Source organism: Rhinichthys klamathensis, unplaced genomic scaffold (assembly GCF_029890125.1).
Source record: "Rhinichthys klamathensis goyatoka isolate OS25496 unplaced genomic scaffold, OSU_Roscu_1.1 h1tg000206l_1, whole genome shotgun sequence".
NCBI classification, from domain to species: Eukaryota; Metazoa; Chordata; class Actinopteri; order Cypriniformes; family Leuciscidae; genus Rhinichthys; species Rhinichthys klamathensis.
In genome coordinates this window covers 3,169,376-3,190,871 of record NW_026606731.1, presented here as the reverse complement: position 1 = coordinate 3,190,871, position 21,496 = coordinate 3,169,376, and the positions used below count along the sequence as shown (strand labels likewise).

At 37.9% G+C, this 21,496-nt stretch overlaps 2 protein-coding genes across 4 annotated transcripts in view; both read left to right on the top strand.

Annotated features, from left to right (window-relative positions):
- pafah1b1a (platelet-activating factor acetylhydrolase 1b, regulatory subunit 1a) overlaps window positions 1–11,784 on the top strand; it is a 66,149-nt gene extending 54,365 nt beyond the window's left edge. For both annotated transcript variants that reach the window (XM_056263469.1, XM_056263470.1), the window contains exons 7-11: window positions 390–492; window positions 852–1,080; window positions 8,726–8,827; window positions 8,924–9,080; window positions 10,049–11,784. In XM_056263469.1, coding sequence (XP_056119444.1) covers window positions 390–492; window positions 852–1,080; window positions 8,726–8,827; window positions 8,924–9,080; window positions 10,049–10,122 — 665 coding nt within the window. In that variant the 3' untranslated portion in view covers window positions 10,123–11,784. The remainder of the gene's footprint in view (window positions 1–389; window positions 493–851; window positions 1,081–8,725; window positions 8,828–8,923; window positions 9,081–10,048) is intronic.
- Window positions 11,785–13,509: 1,725 nt separating this feature from the next.
- mettl16 (methyltransferase 16, N6-methyladenosine) overlaps window positions 13,510–21,496 on the top strand; it is a 41,395-nt gene continuing 33,408 nt past the window's right edge. Inside the window, exons 1-2 of one of the 2 annotated variants that reach the window (XM_056263468.1) lie at window positions 13,510–13,628; window positions 14,240–14,372. In XM_056263468.1, the coding sequence (XP_056119443.1) occupies window positions 14,245–14,372 (128 nt within the window). In that variant the 5' untranslated portion in view covers window positions 13,510–13,628; window positions 14,240–14,244. Of the gene's footprint in view, window positions 13,629–14,231; window positions 14,373–21,496 lie in introns of both variants that reach the window. The other variant, XM_056263467.1, reaches the window with a different exon arrangement.

The window sequence follows — 21,496 nt, the reverse complement described above, 5'->3', positions numbered from 1 at the left end:
TGTGCCCCCCACCCCCCATATTTAAGACTGCTTTTTCTAGGCTACTTAGTTTCATCATCTATTGAGGAGCTTAAAAATGGCGTCCTGTGTAATTAGCTCATCTTTTTCCATGCACACTGTGAGAACAAAGCAGCCCAAGGCAAATTAGCAGCTTCTTATTCTCCATTAAATTTTTCAATGTGTTTTAAACCTTAACCGTACATTGTCAGACGCTAATGTGCATGACTGTCTGATTTGTATGCTAGAAATGTGTATTTTGTGCACTGAATCGAGAAATGATTTCAGTGCATCCATCTCAGACACTGTTGGTCCTTCTTTGAATGACAATTTCAGGACAGTTTGGAAAATTTTATACTTGATTCTTTACTGACCTTTTTTATTTTTTTCAGGGCATGACCATAATGTTTCATCTGTAGCTATTATGCCCAATGGAGATCACATAGTTTCTGCCTCAAGGGATAAAACCATTAAAATGTGGGAGGTGGCTACTGGGTAAGTCATTTAGCAAATGCTGTATGCAGGTTTCATCTTTTTTATTTTGATATTTATTACATGCATATCGTTTATAAGTCCTGGGCTGCTAAAACAGGTTGTTGGTTTTAGATCAATGTGTCTAACCATAGCTTCCTTCAACAAAACAGGACTTTCAATTACTGTGTTGAGTTACTTCAGCTGAAAAGCACCTGTGCAAATGTTCGTACAAGTAACAAATCACCTTTTTGCTCTCAAAGTTGTAATAGTCAGATGTGACTTGCAAACATATGTGACAAACTTGCAGATATTTGATACCTGAAATGTTCTTGACATTAATAAATGTGGTTAAATATGTGTTTGTTGTAAATGCTTAACAGGTACTGTGTGAAGACATTCACTGGCCACAGAGAGTGGGTGCGCATGGTGCGGCCCAACCAGGATGGGACCCTGATCGCCAGTAGTTCTAATGATCAAACGGTGCGTGTTTGGGTGGTGGCTACAAAAGAATGCAAGGCGGAGCTTCGTGAGCATGAGCATGTGGTGGAGTGCATTTCTTGGGCCCCTGAAAGCGCTCATCCCACCATCCTGGAGGCGACCGGCTCAGAGGTGAGAGCACAAAGTGAAAATTAGGGGAAAATACTGTAGCATTGGTGATGGCAAATATTTGTTGACATTTTAGTATGTTCCATAATTGTAGATGCTTTCTGAAACCACTTTTAACAGATTGAAAAAAAATGTTGTAGTATTTATAATGGCAAGTGTTTTTCTTGTTGATAAAGTTCATTCAAAGACTATCATTTCATATGTATGAGAATTATAATTATAGGTAACGGGTAATTGCTTAATTACTAATAGTAATGAAGTGCATGTCTTAGGGATGTAAACGGTTAATCGATTATCGATTAATTGTCGACAAGAATTTACTCAAATTAAATGTCGGCTAATTGAACATTGCGAACGTGACGCGAGATTCTCACGCGAGAGACCCGACACAAACTTGAGGCGGCAAAAAAGAAACCAAACATGAGGCGGTCAAAACGGAGTGGACTACCAGCTATATACAGCGTGCTAACCTCGAAAATCCAGCTGTATTCTAACAATAACTTAGCTCTCCTTATTAGCTAGGCTCCTTGCATGCTGGCTAATAACTTTTTTTAAAGCTGGGTCTCAAACATTAACAGCGCTGTGTTGGACAGATTTGTGCAGCGGTGTTCCGTGAGGGAGAGAGAGCGCGAGAGGTACGGGTGAGCGAGAGCACGAGAGGTAGTGCTGTGCGAATGCGCTACGGCGCTCTGCAATCAAATACGATTTTAAATGGGCTTAGTAAAGAAAAAGCATATCGAAAATCAATGTGTGGCGATCAGTGTTGATATTGTGTCGGGCCGCCACAAATAAATGAACGTATGGGAAACTCTGCCCTCTAATTTTACTGTCACCTTCCTCAGGGATGATTTAAGTTGTGTTCAGTTCTATATTTGAAGTTTCCAGGTCTAGTAATTTTACTTTTACCTTTCTCAGACCAAGGGGGATTATAAGAATTTAGTACATTTTGTCAATTATATGTTCTTTATCAAAGCATTTTTATTTTGGTAAACTTTTACTTCACCACGTTTCCAAAGCATACTATCATACATTTAACTCCACTACATAAAATAAAAACATTGTGCCTTGTTATTTTAAGCTGAAAGATATTGTCAATACGATGTCTGATTTGTGAATGATCTGATTCTTTCAATGAACCCGTTAAATTGGTTAGCAAATCGCACTCATCGATTATTCGTTTTTGAGTCAACTGCTGATTCAATAATCCAGTTAGTCTGACTCAAAATGAGCCAATAACCAAGAGATTACACATTTTCTCTTGTCCTGTGAATTTGTGTGCAATAATTTCAATTGGAAATGTGATTGGGAGTTTCGCATGAGGGTAAAAGATTCGCTACGTTGACCAACATAAAGCTTTTTGTTTTAAAGCTGCAGTCCGTAGCTTTTTTTGGGGTTAAAAATTATCCAAAATACATATTTGAGAAAATGCATAACCAGCCAGTGTTCAAAACTATCTGCTTACCTTAGGTCGATTCAAAGCGGTAAGCTTGTAATGTTTTTAATTCCAGTGGTACTGGTGGATTTCCGCGGGAGATTTGAGCATGTCTTTGCGTCATTACGTCACATCTGTACACATAAAAGAGTAGTCTCGGCTAGTGTTGTCACGGTACCAAAATTTCAGTATTCGGTACCAATACCAGTGAAAATCCACGGTTCTCGGTACCAATTTCGGTACCAAAGCTTAATTTAGATAAAATGTACATATATTAATATGTATATCACAGTTACAAAGATGGAAACTGTAGTATTAAAAACACTTTACAATAAGATTCTGTTTGTTAGATAACATTAGATAAAATTACCTAACAGTAAACCATAGTTATATACTGTAGCAATTATTCTCCTTGGGGTTAATTTTAAAATATACTAATACATTTTTAAAATCAAAAGTTTTATCTGTTAACACTATTTAATGCACAATGAATGAAGTGAACAAACATGAACAATCAAGTGTTTGTATTAAATAACATTCACAAACATTAATTAATGTTGTAAAACTATATTGTTCACTCAATGTGTTGATGTTAACTAGGGCTGTAGTCAACCAAAGAAATCCTTAGTCGACCAAAGTCTTGTCCTGCACAACGATTAGTCGACAAAAAAAAAAACCGCGATGTTTTGATTGAACATTTTTTAACAATTGTCATAGAGCATTTATAAAACAACAACGAAAAAACATCAAAAATACATAAAACTATAATAATAATACAATTCTTTGAAAATTAAGTGATTTTTTTTTTAACTGCAAAAAGTGAGGAGCACTGTCCTAGGTCTATAGTAACAGTCACAATCGCGCACCTGACCACACCACACGCTACAAAAAATATAACTGCTATCTGCCACAATGAAAAATCCTAACGAAAGCTCTCGTTTATACAGGCTGTATATTCTTCTTTACTTTCAAAGCTATGGGTGAACTTTTGTCCAGCCGATCTAGGAGTTTTAAAACAAACACACAAAAAACCAAAGAGCCTACAATCCTAATAATAATAGGCTGTATTGTAGGACCGCATATAGGTTTATTTTCGTTTTGTTACATTATTTAGGCTATTTTCAAACGTGTCAAGTGTACAAATAAAAACAAAAACATATCAAGAAAACACAATCTATTGAGTCAGCATGATAAAGCCGTTAAAGGGACTGCTCACGTCTTTTGCGCGCTCAAGTTCGATTTCAAATGTAGGCGCGTGTGTGCGCGCTTATGATGGAAGCAACACGGTCGCGGTGCGACGCGCTCTTTTTTTTCCAAGTGCGTCCACGCCGCATCGAGATAAAAACATATAGTGTATAAAAACATAAAAACCGGAACAAGTAGCGTTCTAACTGAATGAATACAGCTAAACTACCTATATTCCTTACTGAGCGCGAAGCAGCAGCGCAGCCAGCCACAGGTGCGAACCGACTGTTCTATGTGTGTGCGCTAAACTGTGGCGCTGTTACAAAATAGCCTAAATTAAAGCATTTAAAGTTGGGGATAAACCATAGGCTAATTATATTTAGAATACAGTAATATATAACTGCTTATAAAGGAATAAATATAAAGGAGTAAATCATTGAAAATGTATTTATATTGGTAAAAAAAAAAAAAAAATGCAACTGGTCGACCAATAAGAATGTCAGTCGACCAAGACGGCATCGACCGATTAGTCGACTAAACGACTAAAGTTGACAGCCCTAATGTTAACACATTAAGTAATGTTAATGAATGGTATCTTATTGTAGTGTTACCAAACTATACAGGAGATAAAACATGTTTTATTTGACTTAACTGTACTTTTATTTAATCCAAAACTGCCAAAAATGTCACTCTTGCCTGTCTTCAAAACTTGAGAACCCTGTAGCTGATTTCTAATGCAAGGGCTAGAAATCAATTAATTCTTTGCTGATACTTCCTCGTCATCACGGAGAGCGCAGTTTGCATCGCTTTCTCCTTCTCTCCACAAGCGCTCGCTCTCGCGTGTCTCCGCTATGCAACCATAAACAGTGACGCGCCTGGAAAAACAAGCTCGCACGTCGCTTCTATTATGAGCGCGCTTCCCGCTCGCCTACATTTGAAATTTGCACGCGCAAAAAACGTGCTATGTGAACGTGTGAACGGCCCTTTATGGCAACGTGACATTAGCCTAATTCAACATATTTCCATATGTGGCTCTTTCCTCCTTTCTTGTCAACAAGTGGATTCAGAGCCACCGCATTAGCAGCGCCGCCGGTCGCCATGTCTCAGTGTTTTTATGAAGAGGACGCAACTCTGCACCTTTCGGACAGCGCATCAAGAACCGGATTAACCCGGTACTCGGTACCTAGAAAAGCTGGTACCGTAACCGTTAATTTTTTTTAGTACCGACTTGGTACCGAAGTACCGAGTTTTTTGACAACACTAGTCTCGGCTAGTATAAGCTATAATGGAGATTTATAGCCTTTTCTCACAGCACTTGATCTAATTAAACTTATCAATTTGATGGCGGATCCAGAAAGGTTCAAACGACGATCACCAGTGACAACAGATTCACCCGCTGTAAAATGCAAAAGTCTTCGTTCGGCCTTCGGAGTGGCTACAGAAAAAAAGAGACTGCAACCGGCCCATGCGAAAACAAGGATAACGTTACATATCGGAAGGACATTACATGTAGTCACCCAATGCTGACATTGTTAACATTAACAATTTGAGACCAAAGTATAATTTGTACGGTTTTGCGTGATATGATAAGCGATTTTTAGATTTAATCATCGCGATTTACTGCAATGTCAGAACCAGAACAAAAGTGGATGTTATTTACTTGTTCAGATGACATTTTCTGGTGAAAATTATTATGTTGGTCATACTTCCAAAATAATAATCTGTGATTCCGAATGCCAGTATCCACACCGGCGTGGTGACTGACAGCTGCACACTCTCCTCAAACATTGTGTTAATCCGCGCTGTGCCGCGTCGAGGCACAACTCACGTAAAGTTGATAATTCTGCGAATGACTGCAATTGCAGATTTCGAACAGAGATGGCGACAAAGAGGAAATACTGCGGACTGCAGCTTTAAGTGACAATGGCCCTTTTTTGCCTGCAAAGTTTTGCTTATGTGATAGTATAAAAGAACAGACCAAATTATTATTTTCATTTACAATAATCAATACTAAAATCCAGCATTAACATACTTGTGTACTTCAACCACCACTGGTAATTAGTAACTGGTAACATGTAATATGCACAACATGGGCACAGTAAAATACCAGGTAAAAATATATTTACAAAAGTATACTACAGATGCTACAAGAAACAAGCTCTCAGATGTTATTACAGGTCAACAGGAAAAAAAATTCCACTTCTTTTAACCTTTTATTTTTAAAAAAATGGTTTGAATCAATGGTTCTTTGTTTTTGTAAATACAAAATTTTTTCAATGTTATATTGATCCCTTTGCTGTGCACTTTAAACACATTTTGATGGTCCTTTTGATTTTCAACTGACGATCTAAATTTGTCATGTACAATGGTTTGAAATAGACCATGAAATTACATGGGTGGGATTACCAGTTGATGGCCCTAAGGTGAAGAACGTACCATTTGTATTTTTTTGCCAGTCTTATGATCAACCGTGTCCAATTTAATCTTTATCTGCTGAAGCATTAGCCCTCAAAGCAAGTTGAATACAGACTTTAACCCTTACAGTAATTACTATTGTGTAAGGGAAACTTTAGCCTCAATATTAAAAAAAAGCAACATTATTTGGTCTTGTTGAACCTATTCAACCTATTCTTGATATCCATAAAACTGCCACAGATGTTAATAACAAAGCCTTGTATGTCATTTCAGCAGCTCTGTATAAATGTCCCTGAACACACTTGTCTGAGCATGCCAGCCTCTCATCAAGAGCAATTTTGTTTTTGTGTGTCTGTTCACACTTCACCTCGAGCAGAGTTGGCCTTTTATGGCAGGGAAATAATAGATAAGGCCTTGAATGTAATGACCGTCCATTCTTTGCAGAACTATCTAAATGCATTATCGCCCCAAACACCTCTGCTCTTGTTATATCCCTCTTTTCATTGACTGCACGAGATGTGTAATGGGTCTCTGTACTCTATTTTGAGGTGTGGAATTCAAAGGAAAGTAATTCATCAGAGTGGTGTTATTTAATGTCTGTTATAGGCACCTCCACTAAAGTCTCTGTCTCTCCTAATGTTGCTGTTGTCGGCATCAGTCTTGATAAAGCAGTTTCCGTAACCTTGTTGTGGTTTAAAGACTTGACTAAACGCTATTGCATCTTTCTTCAAAGAACAATAAATATTAATCTATACACACATGCTCTGTGTGAGATGTTATACATCAGTAGCTATGTTTCCATCCAAAATTTTGAATTTAACTTGTGTGCAAAATTGGAATATCGCATAAAACATTAAATAAAGCACCATTTCCATCCAGCGAGTTGAAGAGAACAAAATCGTAACTTCCTGATAAACTGCCATCAAATATCACTTAGAAAAAGGGAAGTTGCTGCAGTAGGAGAAGTCACTGTGGGTCTTTTTTACCTAAAATAGTCATTTTCATTTTCAATAGTCAATTTACCCAAGTCATTATCAAATGACAATTATTTTAGGAAAGTGAAGAAGATATAATAAATTAAACACAGTCATGTTATCTTGCTTTTGGAGGCGGATACCTGCTGATTGTGAATGCAGTCGTGTAAAGTTCGTTTTGGCCTGATTTTGTTCGAAATGCCATTATACCAGTTCATTCTTCCATTTCGCTTGATGTATAACATTATAATCTTAAGATAGTCCTAGGAGGTAATTTTACTGAAACACTTTGATGAAAGACTTTGGCTAAGGCATTTACGAATGACCAAAACAACACTTTAGATTCTGTACAACAAGATCAGTCCGCTGGTTAGTCCAGTTATGCCGTTCCATTGCGCCCCAGTTCACATGATCTGTTGAGGCAAAGTCACATGAATTTTTGCACATCAAGGAATTTATTCAGTAAATGTGTTTCCTTTATAGTTTATTGGGCTGTTTACACCTGGCCACTTCATGCGTTTTCTGTGATCCGATCGTGAAAAGACCAGGTATAAATGCCCTCCGAAACGCATTCGAGACGGATTTGAATCCGATCGCTCAAACCACTTCAGGAGGAGGTCTGGGCCGCATTCCAGACGAAACTGGACAAGTGTATATGCTCCTCTCTTGCTCCTTATGCTTTTACTCCTCCCAACAATGCTTAAAAATAAACGTGTGAGAGCGTATTATAGGCTATATGTCATGTTATAGTCAGATATGACGACGCTACTGCAGCACACATCACCGTAGATGAGCAGAGCATTGTTCATCAAGCCAACGTGCAAACTATCGCAAATCAAAGTGAAAGTAAGTCGCAGACGCTTAACACACAATCATCTTCATTAAAAGTAAAGAAACGAAATGATCTTACCAGGGCTGTTGCCACTCTCTCTTATTGCGGTCTTTGATTTTGAAATTAGCTGATGATCAATAAAATGCAGCTCATATCTGTTGCGAAGATCGGATTTATATCCGTTTTGCGAAAACACATTTATGTGACCAGGTGTAAATGGAATCGTTTCGATAAATCGGATCCGATCTGAGAAAACGCATGAAGAGGCCAGGTGTAAACAACCCATATGCACATGTCTTCTTACCAGATAAATTATCCAACATTTTTAGAATTTATGCGCATCTTGGCATTTTTTATTTATGCTATATCCCAAAATTTGCATAAAAATGGGTTGATGGAACGTGTCGGGGAAGTTGTTTTTGTTTGCCAAGCTATAAGCTTTTGTTTATTTCTTTTCCTGGCGCAATTAATGTTTTCGATGACATGACCGCATCAAGCTTGAAAACTGATACATTGACACCAAATATATTTAGAATACAAAAATGTTAATAGATTTTAATTTATTTGAGGGGGGGAATTATTTTATTATTATAATTTATTAATTTGCATGAATTGTCCGAACAAACCGATTCACTGCTATATTGTGATTCATGATATGCCGCTACTTTTCAGTGACAACTGAAAGCTTACTGGTTTTTAGTATTTTAATAACAGCTGGATTGCCATTACACTAGTTGTTAAATTTATATTTCGAGTTGGCTACTCCACAGCATTGGTTCAAATGCTCTTTTTGCTGTTTTGTTTTGCCAGACCAAGAAGAGCGGGAAACCTGGTCCTTTCCTGTTGTCTGGTTCCAGAGACAAGACGATTAAGATGTGGGATGTGAGCATTGGCATGTGCCTTATGACACTGGTGAGTCGGTCTAGTAAATTTAGTGTGAGTCTCTGCATTGCAGAATGTGAGAAGCTTTTTGAATCTGAATCTTTTTGTTTGGTGTCGTCTCTTTAGGTTGGCCATGATAACTGGGTCCGTGGGATTCTTGTGCACCCTGGAGGAAAGTTCATTGTGAGCTGTGCTGATGACAAGACTTTGAGGATCTGGGACTACAAAAACAAGCGCTGCATGAAGACCTTGAGTGCCCATGAACATTTTGTTACCTCTCTGGGTAAGTGGCCGTATTTACGGTAATCTTCTCTCACTGGTTTTTGATGTTGTTTGAAATGCATATCAGTTGTTTTGATGACCAAGGAAGGGTAAAGATGCCTTAAGTGTACAGCACATCCTTACTTCCCCCAAAGAGTGATTTTGAAGTTTGAAACTTGACAAAAGGTAGTCCTGTCAGCCGTTGGCAGCTTATTTAGAGAGGACGCTGAACCCTCCAGTCTTTTAACTGCTCGAGTCCAGATCTTTTAAGTGGATCAAGGCACTGAAGCTCTCTAGAGATACTTGATGTTATTCAGCCAGTTCCCCTGTAGGCTCCTGTGAAGCTTCAAACTTCCTTTTAAAAGCACTTCAGTACACAACACTCATCTTCTAGACTATTGATTAGAAACAATGGTTTTGGTGTGAATAGTGTCTGTTTGAGGTATCAGGTCTCTTGACACTGTTTGAGCTTGTGAATCCTGCTATTTAAAGTGTTTTATGTATGTTTTAAAGCTGAAGTGTGTCATGTCTGTGCCATGAGCGTCACCAAAAGGAATTGGTAAAATACAGATTGGTTTCAATCAAGATCCCCCCCCCCCCCCCCCTCATCTGTCAAATGATCAGACAGCCCCACCCTAAACTCATGCCATTGGCTTAGCTAACGCCACCATGTTTAAGAAAAAATTGTCACATTACACAGCATCTTTGGCATTTTTAATCATCGGCCGTTACGTTATTTTGTTTGTCTGATAAATGTCAGAAGTGGGTTTTTTTTCTTCTGATTGCAGATGGACAGGATCTCCTATTCTCCATCTTCATTAGTTTACTGTCTTTTTAACAGTTCTGTTTAATAAATTATTTTACTGAACTGCTAAATAAGGAAACGGTATATGAAGAAGTATTAAAGTGTTTGCCTTTTTATTATGAGTAATACTAATTATTAGTTCAAGTCTATGTTCCTAAAGTACAGTGTCTCTATTCTCTCCACAGATTTCCACAAGTCGGCTCCGTACGTCGTCACTGGGAGTGTAGATCAAACAGTAAAAGTGTGGGAGTGTCGCTGATCATAGCCGCAGGACCCTTCACAACAACTCCATGCTCCCTTCCACCCCCTGGACCCATTCCACTTCCCCCTCAGCTTCCTCCTGCTCTTCTGGATGCACTCGAACACCACGGTTATCACCCACCAAACTCTGGTTCAATAGCGTGTCCTTTTATGTAAATTATTCTGGATGTAGATCGAGCTATTAAATAAAAAAAAAGTATTCTTGCATGGTGAATCCAAAACTGTATACTGTAAATTTACATAATGTTGTCTAGAAGTACCATAGGTTTAACACAGGCTGATCTTTCACTCAGCCTGACCTACCGAAGGCAGAAGCTGACTGGGTTAAATGTAGGGCACTAAACTGATAATTTAATGACAGTGTCTGATTTCTTTGTCTTTTTTTTTCTTCTTTTTTTTTCTCGTCCACTGTCTTAGTCTGTTTGTGCCTAGCTTGGAGACCTTTCAAGGGGCAAATGCTACAGAACGAACCTATAGTGCTGAGGAGGAGAGTTGATCTGGGGCTTGTTATCAGAGTTATTCTGTAGCTTTGTTGCATCACTTCTGGAGTGTACTTACCATTCTCTTCTTGTGGATTTAGATAACATTTAATGGTTGCATCTAAGAACGTTTCATGTGTTTTGTCTGGAAACCTTTGGGAATAAATCTTTGTACACTTGTCATGACACGTCCTACTGAGAAGTACAATCCCAGAGACATGACTTTACACTGCTTAATTATAGGAGTGAATTTGTACGGAACTCCTGCGTCCAAAAAGCCATGCTGAATAGTGGGCAGCAAGAGTTTTTCTTTTTGGTCCAAATCAGAGATAGCTTTAGTAAAGATTTTGATTTTGACTGATTTGTCTGTCACTCAGGAGCACTTCAAACTTGTAAGCACCGTAAACGTTGCCTTTACGAAGCACTTGATTTGGCCCTCAACGTTTAAGATTGCGTTCAGATGAAGATGTCCTGATTCTTCCTTTGTTGTTTAATGATCTCGTTGCCCCATATGGCAGTTGCTCAGAGACTTGAGAATTCATAACCCTCAGTTTAGACATGGGGTTCAAAGCATGACAAGAGCTCAAAGTTTCCTCTCATCAGGGGATGTGCAAAAATCTGTCCTAAAAGAATGGGTGCAAAGATTTCCATGGTGAAAAAAATGAAACGATGGGCTTACGATGAAATAATAAAATAAAAAAAAACTGTGGAAAGCTCAATCTCATAATAAACCAACAAGTTGTGGAGCTACGAACTGATGATCTGCCTGTTCTCTCTGTGGAGAGTCCTGATGGTGACTCCTATTGTAAAGGGATCTTCATACTGTGGACCATAGCTGAATATCCCTAAAATAACCACAGGTGCTCAAGCCATGACTCAAGTGTGACGAGTGGCACTTTCTCTGCGTTATCTATTAATAAATGAACAAACAAATACACAATGGGAAATGATTTGATAAAGTCCCAAACATGGAGATAAACCATTCCATATCTTTTGAGGAAAATATATGCCTTTTGACTTTGTGCAAAGACAAAAGATATTCAATTAACTTGCACATCCCTGCTATTGTTAGATTTTCGGTCCCATCGGATTGAAGGTTTACGCAATGTAAGGCTTCAAAATGCATTTTAATTAGCCTTTTCATTCCAATGCAATTATATAATAAAGAATTCACTGCTTAACCATGCTATTATCAAGCGATTTCCTGTTGTGTGTGTACTGGGTGTACCTACTGCTGCTGAAAATCTGATAGTGACTAGTCTGAGATCTGTACCTGTCCACGTAGCACTGCTGCATGTAACCGTACTGAGAATTGAGCTGTCTGGTGGGGAACCATTGGCCACATTTGATGTCCGACCATCCTCAAATGGTCAAAGTGACGTCTAATGTATATAATGTGCTATGATTGGTTCATGAAGCTAGACACCCCTACCAGATAGGTCAGCTGGCGTGCTAAGAGTGGGCCGCTCAGTATGTGGTTGTAGAAGCCGATCTGTGTGTGCTTGAATGAAGGAAGGTGACGACTTTATTTCGCTATGGGATTGTGGCAGACTGAGCAACCCAAGGGAGAAGTGCCCATCGCAAGCAAACACCGTTGATGCCTCCTGTAGTTTCTAGTGGAGACGATTGACATTGGTTCTTCAGTCACTTCACTGTGTTACACAGCACCAAAAAGAGATTCATATGCACTGGGGCTGTAAACCTAAACCAAAAAAAGTGGGTAATTTTGGACAAAAAATATTTCTGAATCTAATCATTTGTAATTTAAGCATGTATTACATTGTCCAGAGTTTATTATCCCCATGAGAAGTGCTACTCCCTTGTGATTGGCTTTCCTTAAGACCTTAAGATTGGACATGCCTCTTTTAAAAGGTCTTGATGATGATGATGATGACAATGATGATGTCCTGTTTTTATATGTGTCCGGAGAGAACGTTTGCTATTCGCAGGTCCCAAGCAATCCCACTTCTGCACATGCTGGATGGGTTCATGTACAGACAGACTCATGAAGGTCCTGTCTGTAGGTCCATCCTCCAGCCACAGGTCTATCATCAGCTATTACTTTGTGAATAGATTGGAGGCTTCAGTCTTCACAGCTTGAATGGGACTCTTTGCTTTTTATGGTATCACTGTTCACACGGCCAATTGTTAACAATATATCTGGATGTTATTGTTTGCAACATAATTAAAGAAAAAAATATGAATGTTGTGTCTGTTGGTAGTGATGCTGTATGAATAGTCAAAACAGTTTCCAGTGGTTACAGTTACAGTTCATTACATTTTATGCATATTCCACTTCAAAATTAGTTTTACAGGTTACAGAATATAGTTTACAGGTTACAGAATATAGTGCAAACTGTACAAAACGATTACAACTTGTTCTTACACACTTACATGGTTTCATTTTAAAGAAAACAATTAAATAACAAATGACTAAACAGGTCAGAAAAAAATGATGCAAACTTTGATAATTAAATATATAAAATACAATTATCTTTTAAAAAATATTTATAACTAAGCAGTAATACAAAAAATGTAATAAAAATAGATTACAAAAAATTGTAAATACTATATCCACTTGTGTAAAAAAAAGAAAGAAAAAGATTTAGGTTGACATTAGCAATTTATGCATGAAGAATATAAAGGTTTACCTGCCCTACTATAGTTAGTATTTTAGAAAATGTGTTACTTTTGTTATTAGTTATAAATGTGCAAATATAAATACAATATAGAACAGTAACCACCAGTACAAAATAAGAAAACAGCCAGGGGAAAATAATAAAATAATAATAACAATCATAATAATACATTAGTATATATATATATAATAGCAAATGAACTGGAAAATATTACATTTTATATTATTAAAATAACCCGATCCCATGACGCCATATGCGTGCGCCGACGCAGAATTGTGACTGAGGCGGAACCCGGGAAGAAACACTTGAACGTTGGTACAACGTGATTTGCCAATGACAGCCGAGTGTGCTGCACACTGAGAAACTCCTGAAGTTTTCACTCATCGGTATTCATCTAATCTTCCGATATTTTTAAACGGTATCTAAGGATATTTTAAACGAGTGTCGCCTGTGCTATTCGTTAGAGTTGCATGTTTGCAGTGTCTTGTCTGGTGAATCTATTAACTTAGCTGTTTGGCTATTCTCTTAGCATAAATCAAGAGAATTACCCCTGAGCACGTTTGTGATTCGTGATAATTTAGTACATTACATAGTAATAAGACAAGAGTAATATGATTCCTCTATAAATAGACATCTGCAATAACAGCACAGATATGTGTCGCATTTTAAATTATGCACATGGAAAACAAAACTTAAAGCAACAGTTCACCCAAAAATGAAATTTCTGTCATTTACTCACCCTCATGTTATTTAAATTTGTATGAATTTCTTTCTTCTGTGTAACAAGAAGGAGATGTAAGGCAGAATAGTTGGGGCTGACAGTCTCAGTCACCATTGACTTTCAAAGCATCTTTTTTTTCTCCATACAATGAAAGTGAATGGAAAACTGGAATGGAATGAACTATCTCTTTAATTCTATTTGACTCACGACTTAAGATTCGTGGATCTTTTTGATTGCTGTTTGTAGTGACGTGCAATCTGTCTTGCAGCATTGCAGGAAGAATGGCCCTGAATAAATCCATGCATCCTCGAAACCGTTATAAGGATAAACCTCCAGACTTTGTGTATCTGGCCTCTAAATATACTGAATTCCAGAAGCACGTGCAGACCACACTGACCGGCAGAGTGACGTAAGTAATGTTGTTTTTGTATCTTTTAAGTGTCATATGATTTGCTAGAGGAATTATGACGTAAATGTGTTGTGTTCTAGTATTGTGAGAATGATCTTCAAATGACACAAGCCGGAGGAGGATCATAAACTCCTGCTCTTGTTGCAAATATATATATATATATATATATATTTAGGTTTGACTCAGCTTCAAATGATAGTAGCTTAGAGATGTTAGACAATCACTCTTATACGTGTCAGGGAATTTCAAAGTTCATTTAGTAGTATATATGTGTGTGTATGTATATATATATATATATATATATATATACAGCTCTGTAAAGAGACCACTGCAATATTAGCAGTTTCTCTGGATTTATCGTGTAAAAGCAATCATACTCCTCAATTGAGCGTATGTGTTTGAGTAAAATTTACATTTTTGTTTTATTCTATAAACTACTGACAACATTTCTTCAAAATTTCAAATAAAAAAAATATTGTCTTTTAGAGCATTTATTTGCAGAAAATAACAACTGGTCTAAATAACAAAAATTATGCCATTACGTTTTCAGACATCGAATGATGCAAAGAAAACAAGTTTATATTCATTTTTAAACAATTCATTACTAATATTTGAACTAAGGGAGAGTTCAGAAATCAATATTTGGTGGAATAACCCTAATTTCCAATTGCAGCTTTCATGTGTCATGTGTTGGGTGACTTTATGCCACCCTTTGACCAAAAGATTCAAGCAGCGCAGCCTTGTTTGTTGCTTGTGATCTTCCATCTTCCTCTTGATCACATTCCAGAGGTTTTCAATGGGGTTCAGGTCTGGAGATTGGGCTGGCCATGACATGTTCATGATGGTGGTCCTCCATTCACACCTTGATTGGCCTGGCTGTTTGGCATGGAGAATTGTTCCTGTGGTTGGGGAACATTGTCAGAGCAGAAAGAAGCCAGTATTCTGGGCCCAATCCTGTTTCCTTTAGGTTCTATATTTCATAGTCATGGATTATCTTTTCATTGTTACACAGATGACACTCAGGTGTAGGGGGAGAGCGGGGCACAACGTAACGGTTTTTGACTTTCTCAGTTTGTGTAAATCTACTTAGGGTTTAGAGTATTTATTTTTTCCCACATGTCTAGTACAATTATGTGGTTTTGTTTTATTAATACAGTGTATACTTTTTTCTTGATTTACCCCGAAAGAATGGAAGTGAAATGTGACAACATGCCCCATAGGTGGGGTACATTGTAACATGTGAGGGGCGCATTGTAACATCACCATATGACAGCTTAAAATGCTATCTGATCTAATTAAAAATATATACAAGTCAAACCAAAATATTTTCTTAGTAAAATACAATTATTAACTTTTTCATATAAAATAATGGAATTTTTTAATAATGAAAAATAAACTAATTTTTGAGTTTGACAACAAACACACAACGGAAAACACAGCTATACAGCATAGGTCAAAACAAAATAATAATGAATCATTTCTGAACATTGACTCTTAGTCTTTATTTACGTTTCTCATGTTTTCTCAATAGAATTCATAAAAGTATAGAATATAATAGCATAGTTCTAATAGGGGCACATTGTAACGCAGTGTTACAACGTTCCCCAGCTGCACAACTGGGGTTTAAACCCTGCTAGTGTCTTCTGCTTGTTAGCGAAGCATTAAAGAACTATATCAACTGTTAAACAACAGATTGGAGATTAAAATAATATCAGATTTGTCTAATTTTAAATAAACACAAAAAATAGAGATGAAAAATGAACTTAAGAAATGTACTTTTGCTATGGTTAAATAAATGTTCAGTGATATCTTACAAAGATTTCTGAATTTTGGCGCAATTTTTTCTCTATATAGTGTTGAAATGGCAACTAGTAAATACACCAAGTTTCGTCATGCTGGCATGTGTGGAAGTATTTAAAACAAGTGTGTTACAACTAGCCCCACGTTACATTGTGCCCCGCGCTCCCTTGTGGAAACAGGATAAGAGTTTAATTGAGTCACTATTGAACTGCCTCCATGAAGTTAAATTACGGATGTCATTCATTTGTTTTTTTTTGTTTTTTTTTTGTATTTGAATGAAAGTAAAACTGAAATAATCTGGTTTGCGGCTCCTGATACTTAAAATTTGTCTGATTTACCCCTTTCTTTAAAGTGGTGGTAAAGAATCTTGGCGTACAGTTTGATAATTTCCTGAAATTTGATAAACAGATTAATTCAGTGGTCAAATTCTGTTGTTTTCTGTCTGAGATTTAAACCATTTTTGTCTTCAAGTAATTTTGAAGAGTTTATTCATGCTTTCATCTCTGTAAGACTGGATCATTGTAGTTCGCTGTATGAGCCAATCACTGTTAAATCGTCTTCAATTGGTGCAGAACGCTAGCCTGGCAAGCCAGACCTACATCAAGATGTTAGGTCTGGGAACTCACAATTGGCATACCTCAATCCGAGGGGCGGGATAAACGGTTGTCTTTCAATATCCCTCTGCACGCAATAGGATAGCGCTACAACCAACCAGAGCAACGGACGGCTGTGTCTGAGTGAGTCCCATGCGTTTTCCCACCAGCTAGTTGATATATTAAACTTTTGCCGTATCCGGTCGTCAAAACTCCGAAAACATCTTCCTTTTTTAGGAATGACTTAAGTGACGTTCTCTTAACTCCAAGTCCTCCAGAGTCGCGGCCAAAGCCGCTTCGAAAGACCGCTGTTCGCCAGCAGCATCTTGTTTGTTTTCAAGTAGTAGGGAAATCACCTATGGAAATCACGGCGCAGAACCATCACAACTCTGCCGTCATTGTGTTAAGCCCGCCCACCAACTCTATACACGATGTGATTGGCCTGACCAGAGTTTGGTTCTTCCACTTCGAAAGCCAACGGATTGTTGCTAGACCACACTGGCTGCAAAATAATTTTTGCTGCCGCTAGGGTGCGTCTAGATTTCTAGGCTAGCAGAACGCTACTGCCAGACTCTTGTCAGGTACTCCTAAGAAAAAGCATGTAACGCCTGTTTTAGCCTCACTACATTGGTTGCCAATTCAATATAGAATTGATTTTAAATTATGATTATTGTATACAAAGGACTACACAACTTGGGGCCTTCATATTTAGCAGATCTTCTTTGTGTACATAAACCACCTAGGACTCAGGTCAAGTCAGATGACTTTAGATGTTCCTAGGACCACATTAAGATTGAGTGGTATCTAAGAATTTGCATTGGCTGCTCCGAAGCGTTGGAATATCTTACCGCTACACCTAAGATTAGCATCTTCGCTAGGCTCCTTTAAACGTGATCTGAAATTACATTTACTTGCATTATCTTTTGGCTCAACAGGTTAATGAAGAAAGAGGCTCTCGTTGATCTTGTGTATCTGATTCTGTTTGTCATTGACTGTGTGTGTCAGTGTTATAAGTTGAGTTATGTTATGATATTTTTTTTATATATATTTTTATTTGATGTATGATTGTACAGTACATTGGTCAACATCCAATCATGTTTGATTAAACGGATAGAATTACACTTTATCTCAAGACAACAGGCACTCGATTTCTAATAAATTTGTTAATATAAATTAGAGACCTTTAATACCCACAAAGTAACTAGTATGTTGATATCTGCTTAGATGCATGCAGTCTCAGAGAATCAGTCAGCAGACTTCTGGTTTGGCTGTGTAAAAGGAGAGGAGTTATTTGTAAATCAATAATCACTTTGGCGCAGTACTTTAGGCCTGTCCCATTGAAGCGGCTGCTATGATTGGATGAGCTTCCTGCTGTGACTGTCGATACACAGCAGCGCATCCAGGCCTCCAGGGGAGGGGTGGAGCTCGTGCTGTTGTCAGAAAATGAACTTGACAAGCAGCACTCTTCTCTGGGAAAATTGAGGTTTTTTTTTAACCCCCCTCTCCATCTTCTTTTATTTTTTTAGCCTCACTTGCAAGATTAGTTTTTGGTCTAATGGGAATCATCTTGTGCAAACGCCCTAAAGTCATGTCTGAGGCTGAACATCTTGCATTTTTTGCCAAGTCTCCATATTTCCAGTCATTCCCACTTGGTTGTGCACCGTTACTCTTGACCTTGCCAAGAGGTGTGTACTTCTCTCACTACTGAGTGAAACGTCCCGAAGGCTTTAGAGGTAGTGCATGCAAATCGCCTGCTGTGCCTACAGGGTTTCAGTCTTAAAGAAACAGGCGATGTTTGGTTCTGTGAAGTCTTGACTGGAGCAAAGATCTCAGCCTCTGGGAGTTTAGCGCTTCAGGTACCAGAAAGCAGTATCTCAAATCTCTTGGGTGTCTCCACAGTCTTAGCCTAGCCTTAGGGTTTGTATAGCTAAAGTTTTTACAGGCTCAGCCTCCATCGTTATTTCAGCTATTGTTTTGGACCCGTTTGGCAGCTGAAAGAAAGACCGCACTGATTATGCATGTATGAGAGGAAGCAGGAATCTTGGATGCAGCCTTTCGACACTGGGCTGTTTCCTGTCCGTATCTGTGGGAAAGCACTGCAGATGTGCAATACAGAGCTGTAGAGTGGCAGGTGGAAATGGTTACAAAAGCATCTTGGTGCGGAAGAACGCCTCAAGTGTTTGAGATTTTGAGGGTATGGAGCTTGTAATTGGGAGACAGAAATGTGAAATACCTCAGGCGGTGTATGCTGCAGTGACAGTGACTCTGTTTCAGAGTGTCGTCTTTGATCATTGACTACTAAACATCATAGAACTGAGAAAGAACATTAAGATTTGATTAGTGGTTGACCAATAGGGTTTTTTAATGACCGATGTCGGTATCTAGAGGTCAATTTGGCTTATATTAAACTGATATGTATTATTGACATCAAATAAAACAAAAAACCTGAATTATTATTATTATTTAATATATATATATATATATATATATATATATATATATATATATATATATATTATTATTCTTATTATTATTATTATTATTATTTTTTTTTTTATACGAATGGGTAACAATGATTGGCTAGTTGTCCAAGAATGGTCGACATTTTTAATGGCAGTTCTTATATTAGCATGTTAACAGGGTGTTTTGATTAAGTTTTTGGGCCATTTGCATGGTAAAACCCTCTCAGAAATGTTTTAAATTCTCTCTCACATATTTCGACAGTCTTTGGCAAGTTTCTTATGCTCATCAAGGATGCATTAATTTGATCTGAATTACAATAAACAGTAATATTGTCAAATAATTACAATTTAGAATTAAAGCTGCAAGCAGCGATGAAAAGGGCCCTCGCACCCATGCCACCGCCACCCGGCAGCTTTAGCAAAACAGAGCACGGTGGGCAGTACGTAAATATAGGAGGACTAGTCATTTGTATTTACCTCACTTCCTGCTACCAGCTGGTGGTCATGTGTTCAGGAGAGTACGCTTATTAAACATGTGAAGTTTGGGGCAGATCGGACATTGTATGGCTGAGTTACTGCAGGTTGTCTGTGGTTGCCTAGCAACATCGAAACTGCATGCAACATTTACACAGAAATTATCTGATGATGCATATATCACCCAGAGGCTGAAATTGGGTTTTGCACATCTACATTTGTCAGGCCGCCGAGGTCACATCCTTCGATGAAAACTCTAGATCTTCGCAATTTACCTTAAGGCCTTTACAGTTATGAAAATCGGTACATACATGTAACATACATGTAATGACCCAATACCCAATACCAATACGGGACATACATGTAATAACCGTTGCAAAGGCCTTAAGATTAGACTGACAAAATATTATGTGGATCTGATTAAATCTCTAGGAGGAGTTTTAACGTCTGGAAATTTCAAAAACTGCACAAAATCGGAGAGGAAGTTCAAAATAGCTCACTTCCTGTTGTGTTTAGGGCGACTTTTTTGTAGGCATTGGGTCATTACATGTATGTACCGATTTTCATAACTATATGTGAAACGCAGAGCCGGGGCAATTTTGCCCCACTCGATTCTGAAACCCACATCACACGTAAATTTTCACCACTTCTGAAGCGTGTTCAAAGTTTCATGAGTTTTCGTGCATGTTTAGGCCCTCAAAAATGCAATTCATTTCGGAGAAGAAGAAGAAGCGAAACAATAATAAACGGAGCAAAAACAATAGGGTCCTCTCACCATCGGTGCTCGGGCCCTAATTGATTTAACATTATCAGCATCATTACTCCAGTCTTGAGTGTCACGTGATCCTTCAGAAATCATTATAATATGCTGATTTGGTGCTCAAGAAACATTTCTTGTTATTATCAATGTTGAAAAGAGTTAAGCTGATTACTATTTTGTGTGGAAACTGTTATACATTTTTTTCAGGAATCTTTTATGAATAGAAAGTTTTATTTGAACAACATTTATTTGAAATAGATATCTTATTACTAATGTCTTTACTGTAATTTTGGATCAATTTAATACATCCTTGCTTAAACTTGCCAAATTTGACTCACCCCACACATTTAAACGGTAGTGTATGATACCACACAATTTGATTTAAAGACATATTTAATGTTTGAATGAACATATTTAATTTAAAATGTGTAACATGCACAGAAATGCGGCGATGAACTAAAATATAATTTATTTTGCATTCTATTTTCTAAAGTACTTTGAAACTATTAAAATGAGCTTGAGAAAAACGAATACAAGTCAGTCAGTCAGGATTTCTACGTTTAATTTAGGTATGTGATATTTTTCTTGTGTGTATTGTCTATTATTGTTTTTTTGTTTTGTTGACTATAATAATATCACAAAGAGAACTGTAGTTGGCCAGTCTTTCCTCACCCACAGCGCTGATCCTGTCTAGTCACGTCACATTTCCTCAGCAGGAGAAGTCATTATAGCGTGACAGAGAGAGAGAGCGAGAGCGAGAGAGATCTGTGCTTCAGAGAAAGCAGAGGAACAAAGGAAAGACCTGTGCTCACAGCCCCAGACTGTATTGACGTCTGTGCACCTGGAGAGGCTCAGCTGATAGCATTAGTGTGTCCATCTTTCTGCTGTCTTTTCTCTCAGGTGCTCTGTCAGGTCTGGCCGTAGAGGCTGTTTTTGAAGATGCGGCTTGAAAAGAGTCCCGTGTTTCTTCACCCTTTGATTTCTAATGATGGTTTTGAAAATTCTAACAACACCCCTGGAGCTATTCGCCTCTGC